At 37.4% G+C, this 20,078-nt stretch overlaps 1 protein-coding gene across 1 annotated transcript in view; it reads right to left on the bottom strand.

Moving 5' to 3' along the window:
- The window catches only part of PDHX (pyruvate dehydrogenase complex component X), a 37,114-nt gene that overhangs the window by 14,564 nt on the left and 2,472 nt on the right, over positions 1-20,078 (bottom strand). The window contains exons 2-5 of the mRNA XM_066552366.1: positions 16,155-16,238; positions 11,258-11,358; positions 6,334-6,539; positions 4,967-5,065 (exon numbers count right to left, since the gene is read on the bottom strand). Coding sequence (XP_066408463.1) covers positions 4,967-5,065; positions 6,334-6,539; positions 11,258-11,358; positions 16,155-16,238 — 490 coding nt within the window. The remainder of the gene's footprint in view (positions 1-4,966; positions 5,066-6,333; positions 6,540-11,257; positions 11,359-16,154; positions 16,239-20,078) is intronic.

The following is a 20,078-nucleotide window of genomic DNA, read 5'->3' as shown; positions in this document are numbered from 1 at the left end:
AGAGAAGCATAACAATCATCATCACTAACTGTAAGCATGCAAAGTGATTTCTGAATTGCACTAACAATTCTTCTGAATGAAAGAATCCATTTATTCAGGCTACAAAGTCTAAAGTAAAAGCTGTTTCATCTGTTGTATTTGTAATAATATTAATTTAATGTAATTACTTAGTGCTAAGAGAAAATTGAGTAATACATTTATCACTCATTTCTCTGCACCTTTCTGGCAAATTTGCAGAGGGAGGCACAGATGTTATACAGGCCCATACTTCCTAATACCACACTGGAGAACCAAAGCCAAAGCGTTCTGCAAGGATTTTTTACTGATACAGCTACCAAGACAAAATTTTCCTGTTGTGGGCACAGTATGAGAGAAAGGAGAGATTCCTATCTCCAAGCCATGACGCTGTGTCTTGCTCCAGGTGCACTGCATTCATAAAGCAACAAACTAAAAACCAGCACCTATGAGGCTGAACAGCAATAACTGCATTTCCACCATCCCTGCCAATTGTAGATCTCTCTTTATTCTCCAGATCTGCTAACAGAAGCCTCTATAATATACCCTAGACAAATCTCTATCATTTCACAGAATCACAGAATTTCTAGGTTGGAAGAGACCTTTAAGATCATTGAGTCCAACCCATGCTCTAACACCTCAACTAGATCATGGCACCAAGTGCCACATCCAGTCTTTTTTTAAACACATTGAGGGATGGTGACTCCACCATCTCCCTGGGTAGATGATTCCAGTATTTGACCACTTTTTATGTGAAAAACTTCCTCCTTAATTCTAGCCTGTATCTCCCTTGGTGCATTTTGAGACTGTGTCCTCTTGTTCTGTCTGTTGTTGCCCGGAGAAAGAGACCGACCCCCAGCTCACCACAGTCACCCTTCAGGAAGTTGGAGAGAGTGATAAGGTCACCCCTGAGTCTCCTTTTCTCCAGGCTGAACAACCCCAGCTCCCTCAGTCGCTCTTCATATGGCTTGTGTTCCAAGCCCCTCACCAGCCTCGTTGCTCTCCTTTGGACACGCTCAAGCATCTCAACGTCCCTCCTAAACTGAGGGGCCAGAACTGGACGCAATACTCAAGGTGTGACCTCACCAGTGCCCAGTACAGGGGAAGAATGACCTCCTTGCTCCTGCTGGCCACACTATTTCACCAAGACACAGCATGTACACAAAAGTTCAATTGCACAAATTGGCAGAGGAAATTAAAATAAATTAAAAATCAGACTCCTTACAACATTTCCAAGGTTTTGAAACACAAGCCATAAATACTAAACAAAGCAATCTAATTTCAGTACTGCTTGAGAGACTATTCTTGAGTGACAGCCAAGAGTTTGTTATTAAATCTTTATAGAAAGAACAAAATCTCAGAACATTATGCATTTTTCATTCCTCCTAAAAAGTAGCACTCCAGAAACAAGAATTAAAAATTGCCAACCTCTGCAGAATGCCTCTTACCATTGCTGACTTGCTTCAATTTATTCTTACCTTCAACACACAATATTGAAAACAAAAAAAGCAAATGAGCACAAGATAATTTTTTTCCTAATTAAAACTTGTTACTTGTTTTCCCAAATTAATATGCTGGCCAAGATTTGTTTTCAAATTAAGTGTTTATTATTTGACACAACTACTGTATCAGGGAAAAATATTAGATTTGATAGAATGAAAATCATTCCTGAGCATGACAATTTGAGCCATAAAAAGTAACTGCATGACATAATACAAGCTTTTTGGTTAACATTTAGAAGCTACCAAAAATTTCTTAAGGGCTTGCACTCGGCAGTCATAGGAGAGACCATCTGGTTTTGGTGGTTTTTAGTGTGTTAATTGGAAAACATTGCCAAAATTAAGCTTATTTTTAGATTAAAAGATTCACTCGATACTTTCTGAAACTAACTTGTACAAAAGGCACGTATATAAAAATCAAAGTTCACATGTATTCGTTATACATACATATGAATAGAGATCCCTCCATCAATTCCAAATTATTTAACTGGTTAAGAAAAAGAGGTACAGGAGTGTTTTGACTGTCATGGTTGCAACACTGCAAGCCTGAATATAAGCAGAGTTAGAAGAGTCATCTAAGCACATAAAATTAAACAGCTTTAAGTTAAAGTCAGGTAAATAGATATTTTATTACAACTGGAAAAGGAAGGGTTGGTCACATCTTTCCAACAACTCTATAGACTTCTATCAACATGGATCAGTAACAGAGGAAGAGAAGAGAGGCAACAAACATGAAAGAGCAGCCTACTTTGCAGAAAAGATACGAATGTTTATTAAACATTTCTTAAACAAAAATATGTCTTACCAAACTGTTATTATTAGAAATATGCAAATTCTGGCAACTTTGTTACACTTCAGTTTACCACTAGTACAGAAGCATGTAGTCTTTTTACTTCATGTTACCCAAAACCCAAAGAATGGTGAAAGCAAACTGAGTATTTTGTGTTCAAAATACTTTTCTTGATACAAGTTAGGTTACCCAGACACCTAAGGATCACCGAGGATCCAACAGTGCAACAAGAGATGCCTAGATTGACACAAGCTTCCTGTGGTGCAGTTACTGTTACTAAATTGCACCCAACCCCTTTCATATATTTCAGATTCCCTTTCCACATGTTTACACCTGTTTACTCATTCATAGATTCCCTGCAAGAAGGCAAATGGTTAGAAAAGATTCAGAGCACATCAGAAACTTCCAGGTATCACAGCTACTGCACTATCATTGTAGAAGGAACTCATTCCTCCCACATAGCAGCTAACAAATTGCACACAGCAGAGATCCCAGAGTCAGTTCATACTCCATACATGCACATGAATTTCATCTCCAGAAAAACAGCACTCCATGGGTGTGCTATGCGTTCTCTGCAAGCTGAAAATGCCTGAGCAGCTCAGAGATCCCAAGACACACTGACTTAACAGCTGGGAGCAACAGGGCTTCAGAAAAACACAGTTCTCAATAGCCAGCCTTTTCATGGCTGCATTTATAAATCCCTAGACCACTATGAAACAAAATGGGAAAGGGCAGTGGTGGCTGAAACAATCCATTTTAATATAGCCCTCCCAAACAGTGTCTGAGCTGATGAGTAGAAACATGGTACAATCTTAGACAGAATATTTGAGTTACTTTGTACTGGCACACCAATTTTCTAGGACATTTCTAGGACGTTTTGGAAGAAAATTATATTAAGTGAAATAAGAGGATATTACTTAGAAATAACAAAGAAAAAAAAACCCTGCCGCTCCTTAAAAAAAAAACACACACAAAACCAACAACAAAACAGGCAGGAAAAAAACAACAGTAATTCAACCTTGAACAGACACATAAGAGAAATATCAATAAATAAAAGTATCCAGATAAATAAAATAAAGTATTGGCCTACTGAGGGAGAAAGTCATGACAGAGAACACCAGTAGAGTGGAAGTTCCAACTGCTGCTGCAAGTTTTACAGTGAACTGAATTTAAAGATAGAAAGTTGAGGGAAAGAATCTTGCTTGCTTACATAACTCGCTATCTTTCTTTATTGTAGTCTGGTGAGTGCAGCAAAGGAAATATTTCCCTGAATATCTGCAGCAGCTCTCTATAAAAATCTGCAAATTTCATTTCAAACTGAATATAATAATAGTCTGTAGGCATCTGAAAGATTAACCCCATTTCAAAAGAATGGTTAAAAAGCCCCAGACATTGTTCATCTTCAGCTGACATTTCATAGTCAAATCTTTTGCATGAAAAAAACCAGTTTTAAAAATAAATTATTTTGCTAGACAATTGTCATAACTACAGAAAAATCTTTGCTAGATCTCCATGACAGCTAGGAAGTGTTAATTTGTTAGCTCAAAGTCCTAGAGGGTTTCCACCTGCCATAGCCTCATTACACACCATAAATTACCATTACACTTACATAATTAAGGAAGAACTCTCTCTGATGATTTGCTGTTACATAGCATATTCTACCTATTCAATTCCTTATTACATCTCAACTCAGCCAAAGGTCATAAGGAAAAAAAAGCTTTGAAAAACTGTCTGCCACTCTTCTGGCTCCAGCTCCAAGTTACACTGACCTGGTCCTGGTTGTCTCTGAATGGAACTAAAATAACAGTAGCCAGCAAAGTCTGTGTAAGTGAATGATGGTACTTGTCAAAAGAAATAATTTTACTGAGAACAAAATTATTTATTTCTGCCAAAATCCTCACTTCCAATAACATACATACTCATGTGAAGAGAATGCATCATTTCAAGGCTAAATGCACCGAATCTACCACATTTTTTATACTCAACTTTCTCACTCAAAGGCTTGAGTGCCAATCATTATATTGCAATACTCAAAAGGGTATAAAAAACTACTAGTTCATAACAAACCATAGCTTGGTAAACAAACATTCTTTAAATCATAGAGAGGAAAGAAAAATGGGAGAAAAACACAATTCTGGAATTTCTTATCATTACACTTCATTGCTCTCCCCAGCCTAATAAAAATAGGAAAAAAATTAAAATTCTGACAGATTACAGAACAGAACTACAGGAAAAAAAGCAAAAGATCTGAACTCCCTGAAGAAAAGGAGTTGAAGAAAATACCAGAAAACTGTTTTTTATTTGGGCTCTGTATGCATCTTGGGAAGTAAAATTCTTGAGATCCACAGTGGTAGCTTATAGTGGTGCTTAGGAGGCAATAGGCACCATTAGGCTGAGCTGCAGGAAATGTGACAGCAGTACCACACAGCTAAGATGGGACTTAAAAAATACAAATATGCGTTCTGTTTTTTTCTAATTAAGGCCTCCTTCAAATACTGCCTAACTCATTCTCCCTATCTTTTCAACAGATTTTTCAAATTTAACTATACCCATCCACAGCAAAAAATGGAAAAAAGACATGGCTTTTTTAATAAGCAAACTTTAATCTAATGGAGGTTAGTCTAATATCAAAAGTTGTAGGTTTACCAAATTCTCTACATACTCTTTAGTGAAGATTCCTCGAGGCCCAGTAGGTGTAACATTGCTTGGATCTAGTCCATGTGTCTCCAGAATGTTACGAGCTGCAGGACTTAAGCGAACCCTAAAGAAATGAAGGGGAAAATTTAAATTATTTAAATTGCAAGATTAACTTATTTCATTAATGCACATCACGAGAAACTACATTTCTCTCTGGTCAACTACAAAGCACAGCACACTGGTACAAAGTACCTAGTGCATCTTAATATTATTTACTTTCTGAAATGAAGAGAAAAGCCAACATCTAGAGAAAATATTTTAGAATTCTTAGATACAAAGCAACAACACACTCATAAAAGAATAAATACTTGGTTTCAAGTCTTTCCACAAAAATCCCCTATTCATTATTTCCCAAAGGAGATTATATTTGCAGCTCATTGAATTTTAAGAATGGTCCATTAAGCCCTTGCCAAAAAAACCCCATGTCATAAGTGATCATTTGGTTCCAAACATGCTGATACATCTCTAACAGTTGCAGTGAAACAGCACTTCTGTTCTTTGGTACTAAAATGAAAGACATAATCCTTTCAAGGATCCTTTTGTGGATCATCCTCCTGCTGCAGGTAATGCCTGGGCAATGACCTCAGCTGCCATCCACTTGCATGAGGGAAGCCTAAATGCTGGCAGCATTTAGAACACAGCAAACCAGCAGACAGAAAAGATAATGAGGTTTGGGGGGAAAAAAAATAAGCACAAATAACAAGTGATACCTCCAAACAAGATATATCCTGGGACACAAAGTGATTATGCATTATTGCTACCTGACTAACACTCTGGAGCTGACCCCTCCTCCAAGGTGTTTGCAATGCTTAGAATACCAACAGATCCAAACCAAACTAACAAAGAGCACATAAACTGACTGGTTTAAGTTTTTTGCACTCCACTGTTATGAAAATATTAGAATAATTTTTTTCTAATATCGAAAATGAAAGAGCTTGTAAGGACTTTGGAGTGTGCCATTTCTTTATTTTTTTCTCCTCAAACAAATAGAAAACAAGTCACAGGTACATCTGGCATCTGACACATAAACACTACTGTCCATCCTGTATTAGCACAACTTCTTTCCAACTCTAAGCTTAGTATCCTTCATAATTTAATTGCAGGACAGAATATAAGTACATTTAATTCTAATAACATTATGCTGTTTGAATTGACTTACTGGGCTTATGAGCAAAGACATAGTCTAGGCCTGCAAGGTTTATCACCTCACTCATACTGAAATACTCTCAAAAAACAGCCTACATCAAGGTAAAAAGTGACAAAAAATATTTCTTGGTTCAGTTCTACTGATCTAATGAAGAGTTCCATTTCATAACAAACACAGAAACTTACTGCAATTTCCCAGGTTGATGTTGCAGTTGAGGAGGAGCTGAAACTGAAGGGGCTGCAGGAGCTGAGGCAGGTGCAGGTGCTGGTGGAGCCACAGAAGATGGACTTCCAGCATCAGCTGGTATTTCAACTTGCTTCCAGTCCTGGCCTTCCTCTACCAGCAGACCAATGAGTGAACCCAAGCGAACATTTTTGCTTCCTTCTTCCACCTAAATTAAGAACATTAAGTTACATATTACACTGTCTGCTCTGATATGACTAAAACCAGTAGACATCAAAGTTTCAGGCATATTAATGACAATTCATCAGTAAGATATATCCCATTTTATTGCTACTATTAATAAGATATTTCAAGACTGAAATTAATTATAATTGCTATGATAAGGAGAGGAACAATCCATTATGCCACAAATCCCATACACCTAAAGTTAGCACTCAGAAATCAAAGTAACTTTTTATACACACAGCCTTTGCAGCTCAGAACTAGAATAGAAAAAGAAAAATTATTACAATTCTGCTTAACTTTTCATCTCCTGGATTTTTGAGTCACTACTACATTTTCTTTACTCACAATAAGAAAACCTCTACATAAACCTCAATGAACCCTAGAATCTCAGATGTGGAAAGAGCTGAAATAAATAGAAGGACTTTAGGGTGCTGGGATGAGACAAACATGGGATTGTGGCCAGCAGAGCAAGGGAGATGATTCTGCCCCTCTACTCCACTTTTGTGAGACCCCACCTGGAGTGCTTTTTCCAGGTCTGGGTTCCTCAACAAGACATGGACCTGTTCAGAGTGGGTCCAGAGGAGGGGCACAAAGATGACCGGAGGGCTGAAGCACCTCTCCTACAAAGACAGGCTGAGGGAGATGGGGCTGCTGAGCCTGGAGAAGAGAAGGCTTTGGAGAGACATTCGAGCAACCTTCCAGTGCTTAAGAGGGTCTTGTAAAAGGGAGGGAGAGGGCCTTTTTATACAGGCAGGACAAGGGGCAATGGTTTTACAATCAGAGAGGGCAGGTTTAGATTAGAAAAAAATGCTTTACTCAAAGGTGGAAAAGCACTGGAACAGGTTGCCTATAAGGGTGGTGGATGACCTATTCCTGGAAGCATTCAGGGCCGGGTTGGATGGGGCCCTGCACAACCTAATTTAGTGAATGGCATCCCTGGCACAAGATGATTTTTAAGGACCCTTACAAGCCAAAACATTTAATGATTCTATGTAGCCAAGAAGAGTCAAAAGAATCCTAGCTTTGCTACCAAACCAACAAAGCACAGGTGACCATGACAAGGAGAAAAAATTGGAGATAAAGCAAACAGAGAAGTAAAATTCCCTTGGGGCTTTTGCCACTGCAGCATAGTGCTTTAGTCACTAACAAATAGATACTGAAATGTTTATTTCCTCCACTGGAAAGAAAAAGAGACTGAACTTATGCTGGCTCATTCTGCAGTGGAACTTTTATACAAAGTAGTTTCCATACCAATTCTCATTTAGGTCATGAATGAGAAAATGGTAACAGATACTAATGTTAGGGAAACTTTCCTGTCTGACCATCCAGGAGCAACCCTGGCAGCCACAGTCCCAGCACGTGAAGGGGGGGCCAGAGCCCCTTTACAGTGGGAGGCTCCAGTAACCCCATGGGTGCCTCATGTGGCTCCCTGCACACCCTGCCCACGCATTCAGACAGGGTTTCCTCACCAGATTGACCCTGGGTTTCCCAAAGCACAATCTCAGACACCTGGATCCCCAAAGCAATTTTAATTGTAGCCCAGTAGCACAAAACCAGCTCAAGCTGGTGCCTCTAGGGAAGGACCACAAACAAAGGAATTCCTGTGCTTTCATACCCTCAGTCTGTGCTGCCAATAGTCTGGGGTTTTCCTACTGAGTCCTTGGCTCCTGCTGTGTCCCAGTGTCCAGTCACTTGGCCACTGCCACAGGTCCCTGTGCCCTCTGCTGTGCAAAGGGTCAGCATCAGGTCAAGGCCCCTTTTCTGGTGCTCCCACCACACCCCCACCCAGGGAAAAACCTGCAGCTGCACACCCACTACCTGCTCTAAGTCTATTCCTCAACAATTAATTACAGTTCTAAAACAATCATTCATCATCTGTTTTGTTCCAAATTGAACCATATTTTAAGAAAAAAAAAAAAAAATCAGTGTTCATTTAAGATGCAACTCTACTGCAAGAATAGTCATCATTCTGAAATTACCCTTCTAATATTTCATTCAGTTATTTAATCTTTTATTGCATTTTACACTGAATCAGATGTGATCATTAAAAGAACTATTCAGACAGAGAAGAAATATATATGCACGAGTTTCTATTCTACTGTTAGACTGCTCTTCCTAAACCATACATAGATTCTACAGTCAAGAAAAACCAAGAAGAGTTACAGAAGTTGAATTAATTTAACCTGATGAACCTCTTATCCTTAAATGCAAAACCCAAAGCATTAAGCAGACAGCATGCTCATCTGACTCAAGTTTGCCATTCTGAACTCGGTCAAGATGGTTCAGAATTGTAGCTGGCATCAAAGGCACACACTTTTGTCTCATTTCTTTAGGAAGTGAGTGAAATCCAGCCAGATGATAGCTCAGAGGCACAAAACATTTTTAAATTCCCATTAACTACATCACATGTGAAACTTCTGAGTGGCCCTTGGAAGCACAATCTTTTCAGTAAGTAATCATCACCCCATCCACAAACCTGACATAGCTCATTCTATAAGCCTTACACAAATATCTACTGAACACTTAATACAGAGCAGAAATGTCCACCAGATAGTGCAGAAAGACAACCAAGGATCACACACTAGAAAAAAAAAAAAGTCTGAAAATTTCTGACCTTATTGCTCTCTTATTATTTTAGTTTCTGAAACATCAGGTTTTCTCTGTACTTTTTAGGAGACTGGAACAAAAGCCTGTCCATCATGTACTCTAACTCTTAGGCCCACCATTTCTAGATTTCAAGGATTAAAAGAATCCATTAAAAATTGGGTTTGCATAATGATCTGTTCGTGTTACCCCAACAAAGCTGTCTCTCTTCCCTTATTCTGAAAGATGTTATAGTTATTTTCTACCTCCTGCTATCTCCTTCTCAGGTTCAGCTCTTGGCATTGGATTGTTACTGGATCATATAGATATAACTAAGGCTGAATGTCACTGCTCCATGACACTGATATCATCTAGCTGCTGGAGAGTCTGGCTTTGATCTATCAAAAATGTGCCACAAGAGCAATACACAGAGAAATTTTGAAATTTGCAATGCATTTGAAATACAAGACAGGAAACAAAAAACTCCCACAGCTTCTGAAATACTAACGTTACTTGTAGCCATAATGAATTACTATTAAAGAAACTAAGCAAATTTCAGTTTAATCTCTCTAGGATTAATTCTTTAATACTTTTGACAGAGAGAATCCCCATATCTCCCCCTCACACTATCTAACAAAGCAGTGTCTGCAAATGCAGAGGCGAACTGATTATCAGAAACATTCAAAACTGAAGAGAGATTTAAAAATAGTGAAAGCATTGCCCAGCAATTATTTAAATAACTACATGGAGACTAAACACAGATTGAAAAATATGTCTGATGTGAGATTTCATCCTGGCATGGCAGAACATATCCTCTGAAACCTATTAAATGTGTTGTTCCATAGTTGAACACCAATTTAGCAACACAATTAAAAGAAGGAAAAATATTTTAAAAACTCTATATACAGTTGTGCTTAAATCCAAGTTATCCTGTAGAATTGAAGACTAATGAGTTTTTGTAAGCCCTAATAGACTTCATTTCCAGCTGAGTTCTATCTTTCATCCCCTCTCCTCCCTACCCCAGCCCCCCATCTATCCCAAGACTTTCACTTTTGCAAAGGATGTTGCCTTTGCTTATACAAAAAAGGAAGATACCAAACAGAACATTGCTTTTCAAATGCTGCCACAGAGCAAACTACTCTCCCTTTTCTGTTTTTGCAAAGGATAACTGTGCAAATACATGCTGATGTAAGAAAAGGCAGCTGTAACAGAGATAGGAAGTCTAATACACCAATCCAAAAAGCTTTTGTAATAGTAGCCCAAACAAATGTCTGACTGAGCATAGGGTAGAATTTTCTCATGGTTCCAGGAACCAGTTTGTACCTGTTCCCATTCTGCTGTTTCCTAAGTAGCTGGACTGCAATTAATACCAGCATGCCCAATTTGTATGATTATGTGATCCACACCTCATGGGTAGATGTGCCCTAGATGAGACCTCCCTAACCAAATGACATAGTATTTACTGAAAGTACTCATCTCTCATTTTTATTCATTTTTTCCCAAATTCTTGCAATTCACCATGTTGTTTAATTATTGTGGAGGGAGAGAAGAAACAGCTGCAAGACACCACCAGCTGAGACTGCTTCAGAAAATTTCCTACTCATCCCAGTTCTTGTTCTTTCTATTAAGCTTAATCAAACTAATTTTGATAGAGGAAATTATTAACTCCAAGAACTGTTCTCTGGGTCAGCCCATGTTGTATAACATGCCACCTTGAATGACTAGCACAAGACAACCTAGCAGAGAGATGACACATCCTGTGGTAAAGTACCACCCAAAATTCCAGATTCCAACTGATTGTTAACTGTTTTCCTATAACTCAGACTAAAAGGTGTCATAAGCTACAACATTTCCTGGACATAATTGACCAGGTGTAAAACATACAAAACAACAGCTTAAGTGAAAATCCATTAAATATATACAGAATCATGTACCATGTACCAGTAGTTTGGTACACACGTGGCACAAATGGGGCAATTATTTCTCCCCAGGAATACAAGCAAGTGCATTTTTCTGAAGGCTGAGCAGAAATTCAGCTATCTAAACTAGTTTTTGAGGCAATATGCTAAACAACAGTCTGAAGTTATAACACCCTACTGAGAAATGCAGGATTCCTACCAGTATTTTAGCCAATATGCCATCATCACTTGATTCCATGGTAACCACTGCTTTGTCCGTTTCAATTTCACACAATGCATCTCCAACATTCACTGTGTCACCTGCAAAATACAACAGAACTTGAGAATACTTACCCTAAACTTCCTTTCAGATTTGTTCAACAATGGAAGATAGATATTCACCATAGAATACAGTTATTTTGTATTCCTTAATAAATTTTATAGCTAGTAGATCCCCCATCATTACTTATCATATTGTATCTTTCCTTTCCAAATAAAATCACCAAGATTCAAGAATCACAAGCTGCTGTGACAGAACACTGACATGTTTCCAGTACTGATGTTTTCAGCAGACTTTCCAAGGGGAAGTACAATCTTTTCAATAAGTAATCATCACCCCAAAATTTATTTTCAGAACCCCATACTCAGTAGCACTGCCATGAATAAAATACTGAGCCTTCCATACTCACTGCTAGCCACCAGTCAGAGCAAGCTATCTAAAACTGCTTAGGACAATGGTATCATAGTTCAGTAACTGGTGTCTACGCTATTAGAGAAATTCAAATAAACCTCAGGAATTTTAATGTCTTTGGGAAAGCACAGCTGCAAGCTTGCTTAATCTCCTATATAGTTCAGAAAGGTCTTTTCAAGCATTCATTCACACTTTGTGAAATAAAAATATGCACAAGTGCTAGAAATTGCTTTTGCTACATTACACAAATCCAAGATTAATTCTGAAGCATACTCTTCCTCTGTTTTTGAAGAATATCTGTATCTGCTAGCAGATGATAAAGATATTATGTGTCTGGATTATTTTAACAAATCAATACTGACTAGATGTCCAACATTAAAACTGAAATTACATTAAAAACTGTTAGGTAGTTGAATGTTTTGCCTTCCAACAAAATACAGCTTTTTTTCCTTAGAGAGACATCCAAGCCTAAAAATGCCTACAATTTCACATAAAGTAAAATTCTCATATTTCCCCATTACCAGAAATGCTGCAACAGCATTACCTGTCTAAGCATTTAGCTGAACTACAGATATCACTCCGTTGTGCTTAAGGAGCAGAATTAAAACCTAATGCAGGTTACCACCTACATTTAGGTAAGAGACAACACCATAAAAAACAAAAATATAAAAATATTTTAAAAAAATATATAAATATAAAAAACACAACAATACAAAAAACATCTCCTGTTTCAGGACTACATGAATTAGAAAGGGAAAATGAGGTGTTGTACCTCATTTGTGTTGAATAAAAACATCAAAAGCTCAGTTACCTACATAGTTTTATAAGTCATAAATGTTCCTATTACAGAAATTGGTAGAGAAATATACTTCATCTTTTTAATGTAATAATCTAACAGCCACATTCCACTTTGCAATAACTAGAGCATGAACAGTTTATAAGAGGAAGTCAAAACTCTAGGCTCTATAAGTGTTTTAATTTCACTGGATCATTAATTCAAGTAGGCCATATATCAGATCATTAGGCAAGTACTTCTTAGTTGTTAAGAAATCAAATTGTTGGGCAAATTCTGCAATTTACAGAGCTAAGACTGGCAAGCAGAAAGGAGGTTAACTCTGTATCTTAATCTGCCATCCGACTCTAAGTGTTCTGCACCATTAAAAAGAAATCTCAGTGCTCAGAGACCAACAGCAGTACCTCCAGCAGGGTGAGCCAGCCAAGCAAATACCTTCATCATGTGTTTGTCACATGTCACACCTCAACTTGGGTACCTGAAGATGTTCCCAGAAAACTACATCTTGCACAGGGAGGGCAAGGAATCTTCAGAGGACTGGATAGACCACTTTTCCACTACCTTTTTTTAAATTTTCCTTTCATTGCTGCAGACAAAGTTACCACAAAATTGAAAGGCAATTGAATAAATGCAGTGTAAGAATTCACTTCAGTGCAGCATTCAAGTCCTGGGCCTGTTTCAGTACCCAAGTGCAATAGATAGGATCACAGTTACTTTCATTAGAGATTACAATATTTGTGATAGCTCCTAATCAATGTCCAGGTTGATGTCAATTACAAATCAGCTTCCCCAATAATTAGGATTTGAAAGAACACTTTTGCAAACCATACCTTTGCTTTTACACTTTAAACCAAGCAGTATTTGCAACAAAAGTTGCCTGAACCAAAGCTCTCTGAAATTATCTATATAATACCCTTGAAAAATTTTGTGTGGGGTTCAGGTTTTCTGTTTATTTGTTTTTGGGTTTTTTTTTTTTGTTTCTTCATTTGTTTTTTTATTTGGTTTTAATTATTAAATTCCCATAGCTAAGCTGAATGGTTAGGATCTCTACTGAAGCAGAGTTTCCTTCCAGGAGATCCAATTGGCATCCAATAGCCTTGGTGCTCTGTTCAATTACTGACAGACAAGTATCCAAATCACAAGATACAAACAGCATTTCTTAATGTTGAGCATAAAATCAGAGTTGACTGAACACAGATACTGAAGTCCCTGGAGCTGATGTCTCAAAAGGTGGCAGAGTTACACTGCATGTGGATGCTGCCAGCACTGTTGTATCTTCTGTTTTCTGCCCACATTAACAAGAGGATTTTGGTCTCCTGGGCTGTCAGTCTACCAGCTTTCATCAACATTAAATTCATACATAATAAATACAAGTTTTTAGAAACATAGTTTTATCATTGTGAGAATGACTTTATTACCCACAGGAATCAACATGAAACTGCATTAACCATGAGAAGGAAAAGTAAAGCTATCAATTAAATTCAGTACCTTCCCTTCTGTAGTAGTGAAATTATCTGTCCATCCTGTGAAACCATGAGATGAATACATTTGAGACTTACACAAAGAACAGAAAGACTATCAACATAGTATTATACTGACCCCTTCTGGTTATACAGTGGGAAAAACATTTCGTATGCAAGCTTGCTTCTGTCAACTGCTTAAAAATATTTATTTTCTTGGACATGAGATTGTCAAACATCCATATTAAGCATTAACACTGCTTTCACATGGCAAACGCTCTAGAGAATTAAGTAGTTAAGAGCATTCCTTACAGAGAGGTGTGTAAACATTAAATCGCTTCACTATTTTCTTCAAAATTCATCTTAATATTGTCTTTATGTTTATTCTCCAGACTGTTACAGGAAACAAAAGTATTGATAGGAATTAATTATGGTCATAGATGTGGCCAATAAGACAAAATACTCTATTTGGGTTTGGTCTTCTTTCTAAATAGAAAATCGAGCAATAAAAATACTAACATCGTTTTCTTCAAAGTCTAATATCAATTAAGACTTGGTTGTAATTTAATTAAAATAGGTGTGAAGCTTTTATTTCTTTTGTATTAGGGTGGAAGGCTAGTGGAAAGACTGAGAAAAAAATTGTACAGCTTTTACATTGTAACACTTTTTTTATGAGAAAAGTGGACTCATTCATGCTGGGAGCAAACTGGAATCTACTTCAACTCCTACCATGCTCTCTTTGCTTTCTCTTGCAATTTTGAATGCTATAATTACTGCAAAACAGGTTACTGTTGATATTTAAATTTTACAGCTATTGACAACTAACAAATATAAAAAGGACTTTGGATCATTCTTTCCTCTCTGCATCATCTTGGACTTTATTAACTAAAGCTTCAATTTTCAAGAACACTGGTGCAATTTTTTTTATTGACATAAACTTCTGAATTGTTCCCAGTAAATTCTGCAAAATTCTTACTAAAAGTTTCATGAGCAAAAGGCCAAGTCCACTACCGGAGCAAGAAGCTGTCTTCCAGCCACCTCTCAAAATGTATTCGAAATGCAGGAAAGCAAAGCTCTCCAGTAACACAACAATGGGAGCTGTATCAACACTTCCAAGGATAAGCCAAAGGAAAAGGTTTATCTAGGCACAATAGTCAAAACACGTTTAGCTATCCAAATTGTGTCTGTCAAAGATAATAAGCTTTAACATATTTTTTTTCTCCAGATGTATTCATCTTTTCAGGAAATCTAAAAATGCCTGTGAACAAAATACATTCCTACTGCTATCCAAAAGCCTACAATGCACAATGAACAATACCTATCTGGAATCCAAATCTACAGTCAAAATTCAGGTTTAATATTAAATTGAAGAAGGGACAGGACAGGAGTAAACAGGACAAAGGTCTCCTGACAGAACAGGAACAGCTGATTCTTCTACAGATCATTTTTCATTTACATACAACCTACATGAAGGCAAAACTTGACTTTTATACAGACTTTTTATCCAGTTGTTCCAAAATATTTTAGCAGAAGCACATAGTTGTCAGAGCACAGAGTTCAGGCTTTTTTTGGATGAGGAGTTTGGTTTTCAGTTTGGGTTCTTTTAGGAAAAAATTTCCCCATTTGGTATTAGGGTTATGAAAGGAATTTAAATTTTTCTCAGTTTCAACTGTAGACTATAATTAAGATATTAGAAAAGATATTCCAAAAATAGCATATCTTTCATGGTATTCCATAACACAGCAGAATAATGAAAGAGACCCTCCCCAAAGTCAATGGCTCTCAGACTTCCAAAGCTACTGAGCAGCATGACAAAACTGGGAATTAAAAACAGCACACACACACTCAAACCCTGGAGGAGCCTAATGGAAATTTTTCAAAAATATGACCAATGCAACCTTTTGGAAGACAATGAAGCAAAAAAAACATTTCAAGAATGAACAATTTCAAAGCAGGTATGATGACAGCATCCCCACACCAAATACTTTGCTTCAAAATACTGATTTATACTATTGATCACTATACTGATCTATAACCAGGAAGAATTATCTTATTTTATTTTTTATTTCTCTTATTTTTGTCTTCTTTATTAAGAATTATCTTATTTTTACAGAGTAGATTTACATTGCTGAAAAATTACAAAGAAATGTGACCACAGAAAATGCTATCTTACCTTCCTTTTTTAACCATTTCACGATGTTTCCTTCTTCCATTGTTGGAGAAAGTGCAGGCATAAGAACTTTAATACCAGGTGTACCTGCAAAACAAGCATGTGGTTATCTCAACTGAGAACTTTTTCAGTATAATTCTTTCCTCAGTTAACTGCTTAACACAAAAGAAATTAAAAGCGCATGTATCTGAAAGATAATTGAACAAAGGGGGATTCACTATCATGCTCTTTCTAAGCTTACATACAAGCAAGTCCACCAAAGAGCTCAAAGAAAAAAAGGCACATTACAAGAGAAAGGGAAATTCACAAACCCTGAATTCCTAGACCTGAAGTTTTGTTGATCATATCAAAATACATCCTCATTCTCCTGTCATGCTTCTCCTCCTTGACTCAGGCTGTGGAATTTTTTCCAGATTAAAGCATATCTTTTAAATTAATAAAGTCTTTGTGATCCTAGCATTGCAGATGCTGATGACACTTTCACTTTATCTTTCACTGATAAAGTTTGGTAATGTTTATTTATCCTTTTTACTATAAAATTATATCTACTTTGCAAAACTTGCTTGATTTTAAGTTTCAGTGATTTTGTCTTGGCTCAGTAAACCCACATGCAGCAGCACTGTGCAACAGCAATTGTGTGCCATGTTAGTGGGATTCTTCTGACGGCAGAGCTCAGGATACAGCACAGAGCTTGGCTTCACAGCAAATTACACCTCTTGTCACCTGATCCTCTACACCAAAGGGGACATTAATATGAGAGATACTACCTTTCTGAACTTTTAAATATACTTATGAGGCCAAAAAGAAGAATCTTTCTAGATCCGTTTTGTAAAAGCAGCTTTCCACTACCTGACTTTTGAAGCTTTCTTGAACTACTATGTCTGAATTTGTGTTCAGTTACAGAACAGAAATAGACACATAGAAGGTACATTGTATACAATGGCAAGGCTTATTTCTGCTTCATATTCCCTTTTCTCTAATACCCAGCATTAAGGATTGTTATCATTCTATAGGAAACAACACCACATTTCTCCTAGTTGCTGTATTGCTTGGAGTAGTTAGAAACAGCTAAAAAAAAAAAAAAACAAACTTAGAAATTAATAATTTTTCAGGTTTTTCCTTATCATCTGCTTTTCAGCTCAAAATTCTTCTAAGTTGTTTTTTTTTTCCTTGCCCCTTTATTTTCCAAAAGCTGTGCTAAGGCACGTGGAGAACAGGGAGGTGATTCAGGACAGCCAGAACAGCTTCACCAAGGGCAAGTCCTGCCTGACCAAACTAGTGGCTTCATAGGATAGAATGACTCCACCAGTGCACAGAGAAGGTCTATGGATGTCACCTCTCTGGACCTACAGCATTGTTCTCTGTAAATTGATGAAATAGGGATTTGATGGGTGGACTGTTTCATGGGTGAGGAATGGGTTGGATCCACAGGGTAGTGGTCATCATCTCAATGCCCCCACAGACACTGGTGACAAATCTGTTAAAGGTACTTGCACATGAAAAATTGTGATGTGGCAGGTTGTGGCTCACAGCCCAGAAGGCAAATATAGCCTGGGATACAAAAATCAGTGTGGCCAGCAGGTCAAGGGCAGTGATTCTGCCTGTCTACTCTGCTCTGGTGAGATCCCACCTGGGGAAATGCATCCAGCTCCTGAATACTCAGCACAGGAAAGGCATGGATCTGTTGGAGGGGGTCCAGGGGACATGCACAAAAATGATGAGGGAGGAAGCTCCTCTTATATGAAGAAACATCAAGAAAGTCAAGGTTGTTCAGTCTGGAGAAGAGAAGGTTCCAGGGAGACCTTACTGCAGTATTTCAATAATAAATAAAGGGGCTTTTAAGAGAGACAGAGACAGATTTTTTAATTGGGCCTGCAGCAATGGAACAAGGGGTAGTGGTTTGAATTTTAGACTGGCTGTAAGGAAGATTTTTTCAATGACAGAGGTGAAACATAGAAACAGGCTGCCCAGAGTGGTGGTGGATGCCCCCATCACTGGTAGGTTGGATGAGGATCTGAGTAATATGGTCTATTCGAAGATGTCCCTGCTCATTGCAGGGGAGATGGACTAGATGACCTTTAAAGGTCTCTTCCAATCCAAACCACTCCAAAATTTTTTTTAAATGTGATGGAAACATTGTAGCAAACCTCTAATGACCTAAGCAGCCATCAATGATCCTTACATTTCAAAATGCACCAAGAGCAGAATGCTAGTTATTCCCTAAAGTCCCCAAGACAGCAACACAATCAGGATAATGCTACCAAAACCACTTGAGTTTTGCGGAAATGAGCTCAATTGCATGGCTGATGCTCCCAGAAGACTGCATGAGCTGATGCACATTTTTTTTCTCAGTCTTTCCATGGTAGTTTCAGTTAATATTACTCATGACTGTCATGTTTAGAAATGTATCCAGACAATGTTCCTTGTAACACTCACAATTTCCATCTGAATTATCTCCATGCACTTTCTTTAAAAAATTTTCTGCAACTTCTCATCTAGGACTAATAAACAGAAAAATGAACTATGTTCTGTATGTGAATGCTTATCTGTGTTCATTTACCAAATAAAGTTTTGTAGTATTTGAAGTAGGACTGACAAATTAAAGTATGAGTTAACAATTGCCTTGTACTATACATATTTACCCTAAAATAATATTTCTCAATAACAGTAAGTAGAAAACATTATACATTATATGATACATTATAGGATGCAAAGAGGTGTTCTCTGTTTCATTAGTCAAACTTGACAAATCTGACTTTGACAATCAAAACATTATTTTGAAGTCATATCCCACAAATATCTAGGTTTATTGAGAACTAGTGGACAGACCTCATTTTAAAAAGTGAAAATAATCCACATTTTTAATGAGGAAAAATTAATTTTTAAACACAGTGGTTTACATTTCTCTTCCATGAAGAGCTACTTGATCCACTTCCCAGAATATGCCTTGTACTTTGGCACAAATACAAAAACTGAGCAACAAATTTGTGCCACTGTAACATTTTCCCTTCAATGTTATGAGCAACTACCACAAAACATACAATCCATTCTGGTTAGGAGAGGAATTCCAGCAGCAAGTAGCTAGGAAATGGACAAATAAATAAAGCTGGATACAAAGTAGAAGACAGGACCTTGTGCGCCCATTTAATGCTTATGTCCAGAGACTCATGCTCAGAGAAGTTCAGTGCTGTTGCAATTAAGAGCTGTTTTAGTTACTTTTGAGTTAATGACCATACACAAACCAGGCTTCAATATGCCTCCTCAAAGAAAAGCAACCTTACAATGTCGAATTACCTTCACCAAATATTATTTGCCTTCATTAAATTAAAAAAGGGGATAGTGAAAGGAATCACTGCATTTCCATAAGTTAGTTGCACTGTAGAGGCAGCCCTTACAAGCACTTTGGGAAGTAAATATTATTGCTTTGCAATTGTGGGTCAGCAAAAAGTTCTGGCAATTTGCACAGAATCTCAAAGGCTAAGCTCATGAGCAGATCAAAATTTAGAACCATAAGCAAGTAAAACTTCTGAACTTCCAGTCACCACCCACTGATTTTTACTTCTATCAACAGCAGCTGTGTTATTACACTTCAATTATGTGAATATAAAAGGAGGAAGACTTAAAAAGAACCCAAACAAACCTCACACAAACCAGAGATTGTTATTTTAAAGACAGCTCTCTGTGTATCCAAGAGAATTTGTTCCTGGTGACACGTTTTAAACATCAAGTCGAGTCTGGCAACGTTTCTGCTGCCTTCTCTCTCCGTGAAGGGATTCAATGCAAATTTAACCTGTCCCACCAGAAAGAGATTTCATAACTTCCTACACACACACTGCAGTCAGTAGAGAATTGAAAAATGTACTGCAACTTAACACCAATGATAAGATTATGAAACATTAAAAACAAAGAAAAATTGACACACTTTAA

The sequence above is a fragment of the Molothrus aeneus genome, chromosome 6 (assembly GCF_037042795.1).
Source record: "Molothrus aeneus isolate 106 chromosome 6, BPBGC_Maene_1.0, whole genome shotgun sequence".
NCBI classification, from domain to species: Eukaryota; Metazoa; Chordata; class Aves; order Passeriformes; family Icteridae; genus Molothrus; species Molothrus aeneus.
This window is presented reverse-complemented; position numbering and strand designations above follow the sequence as displayed.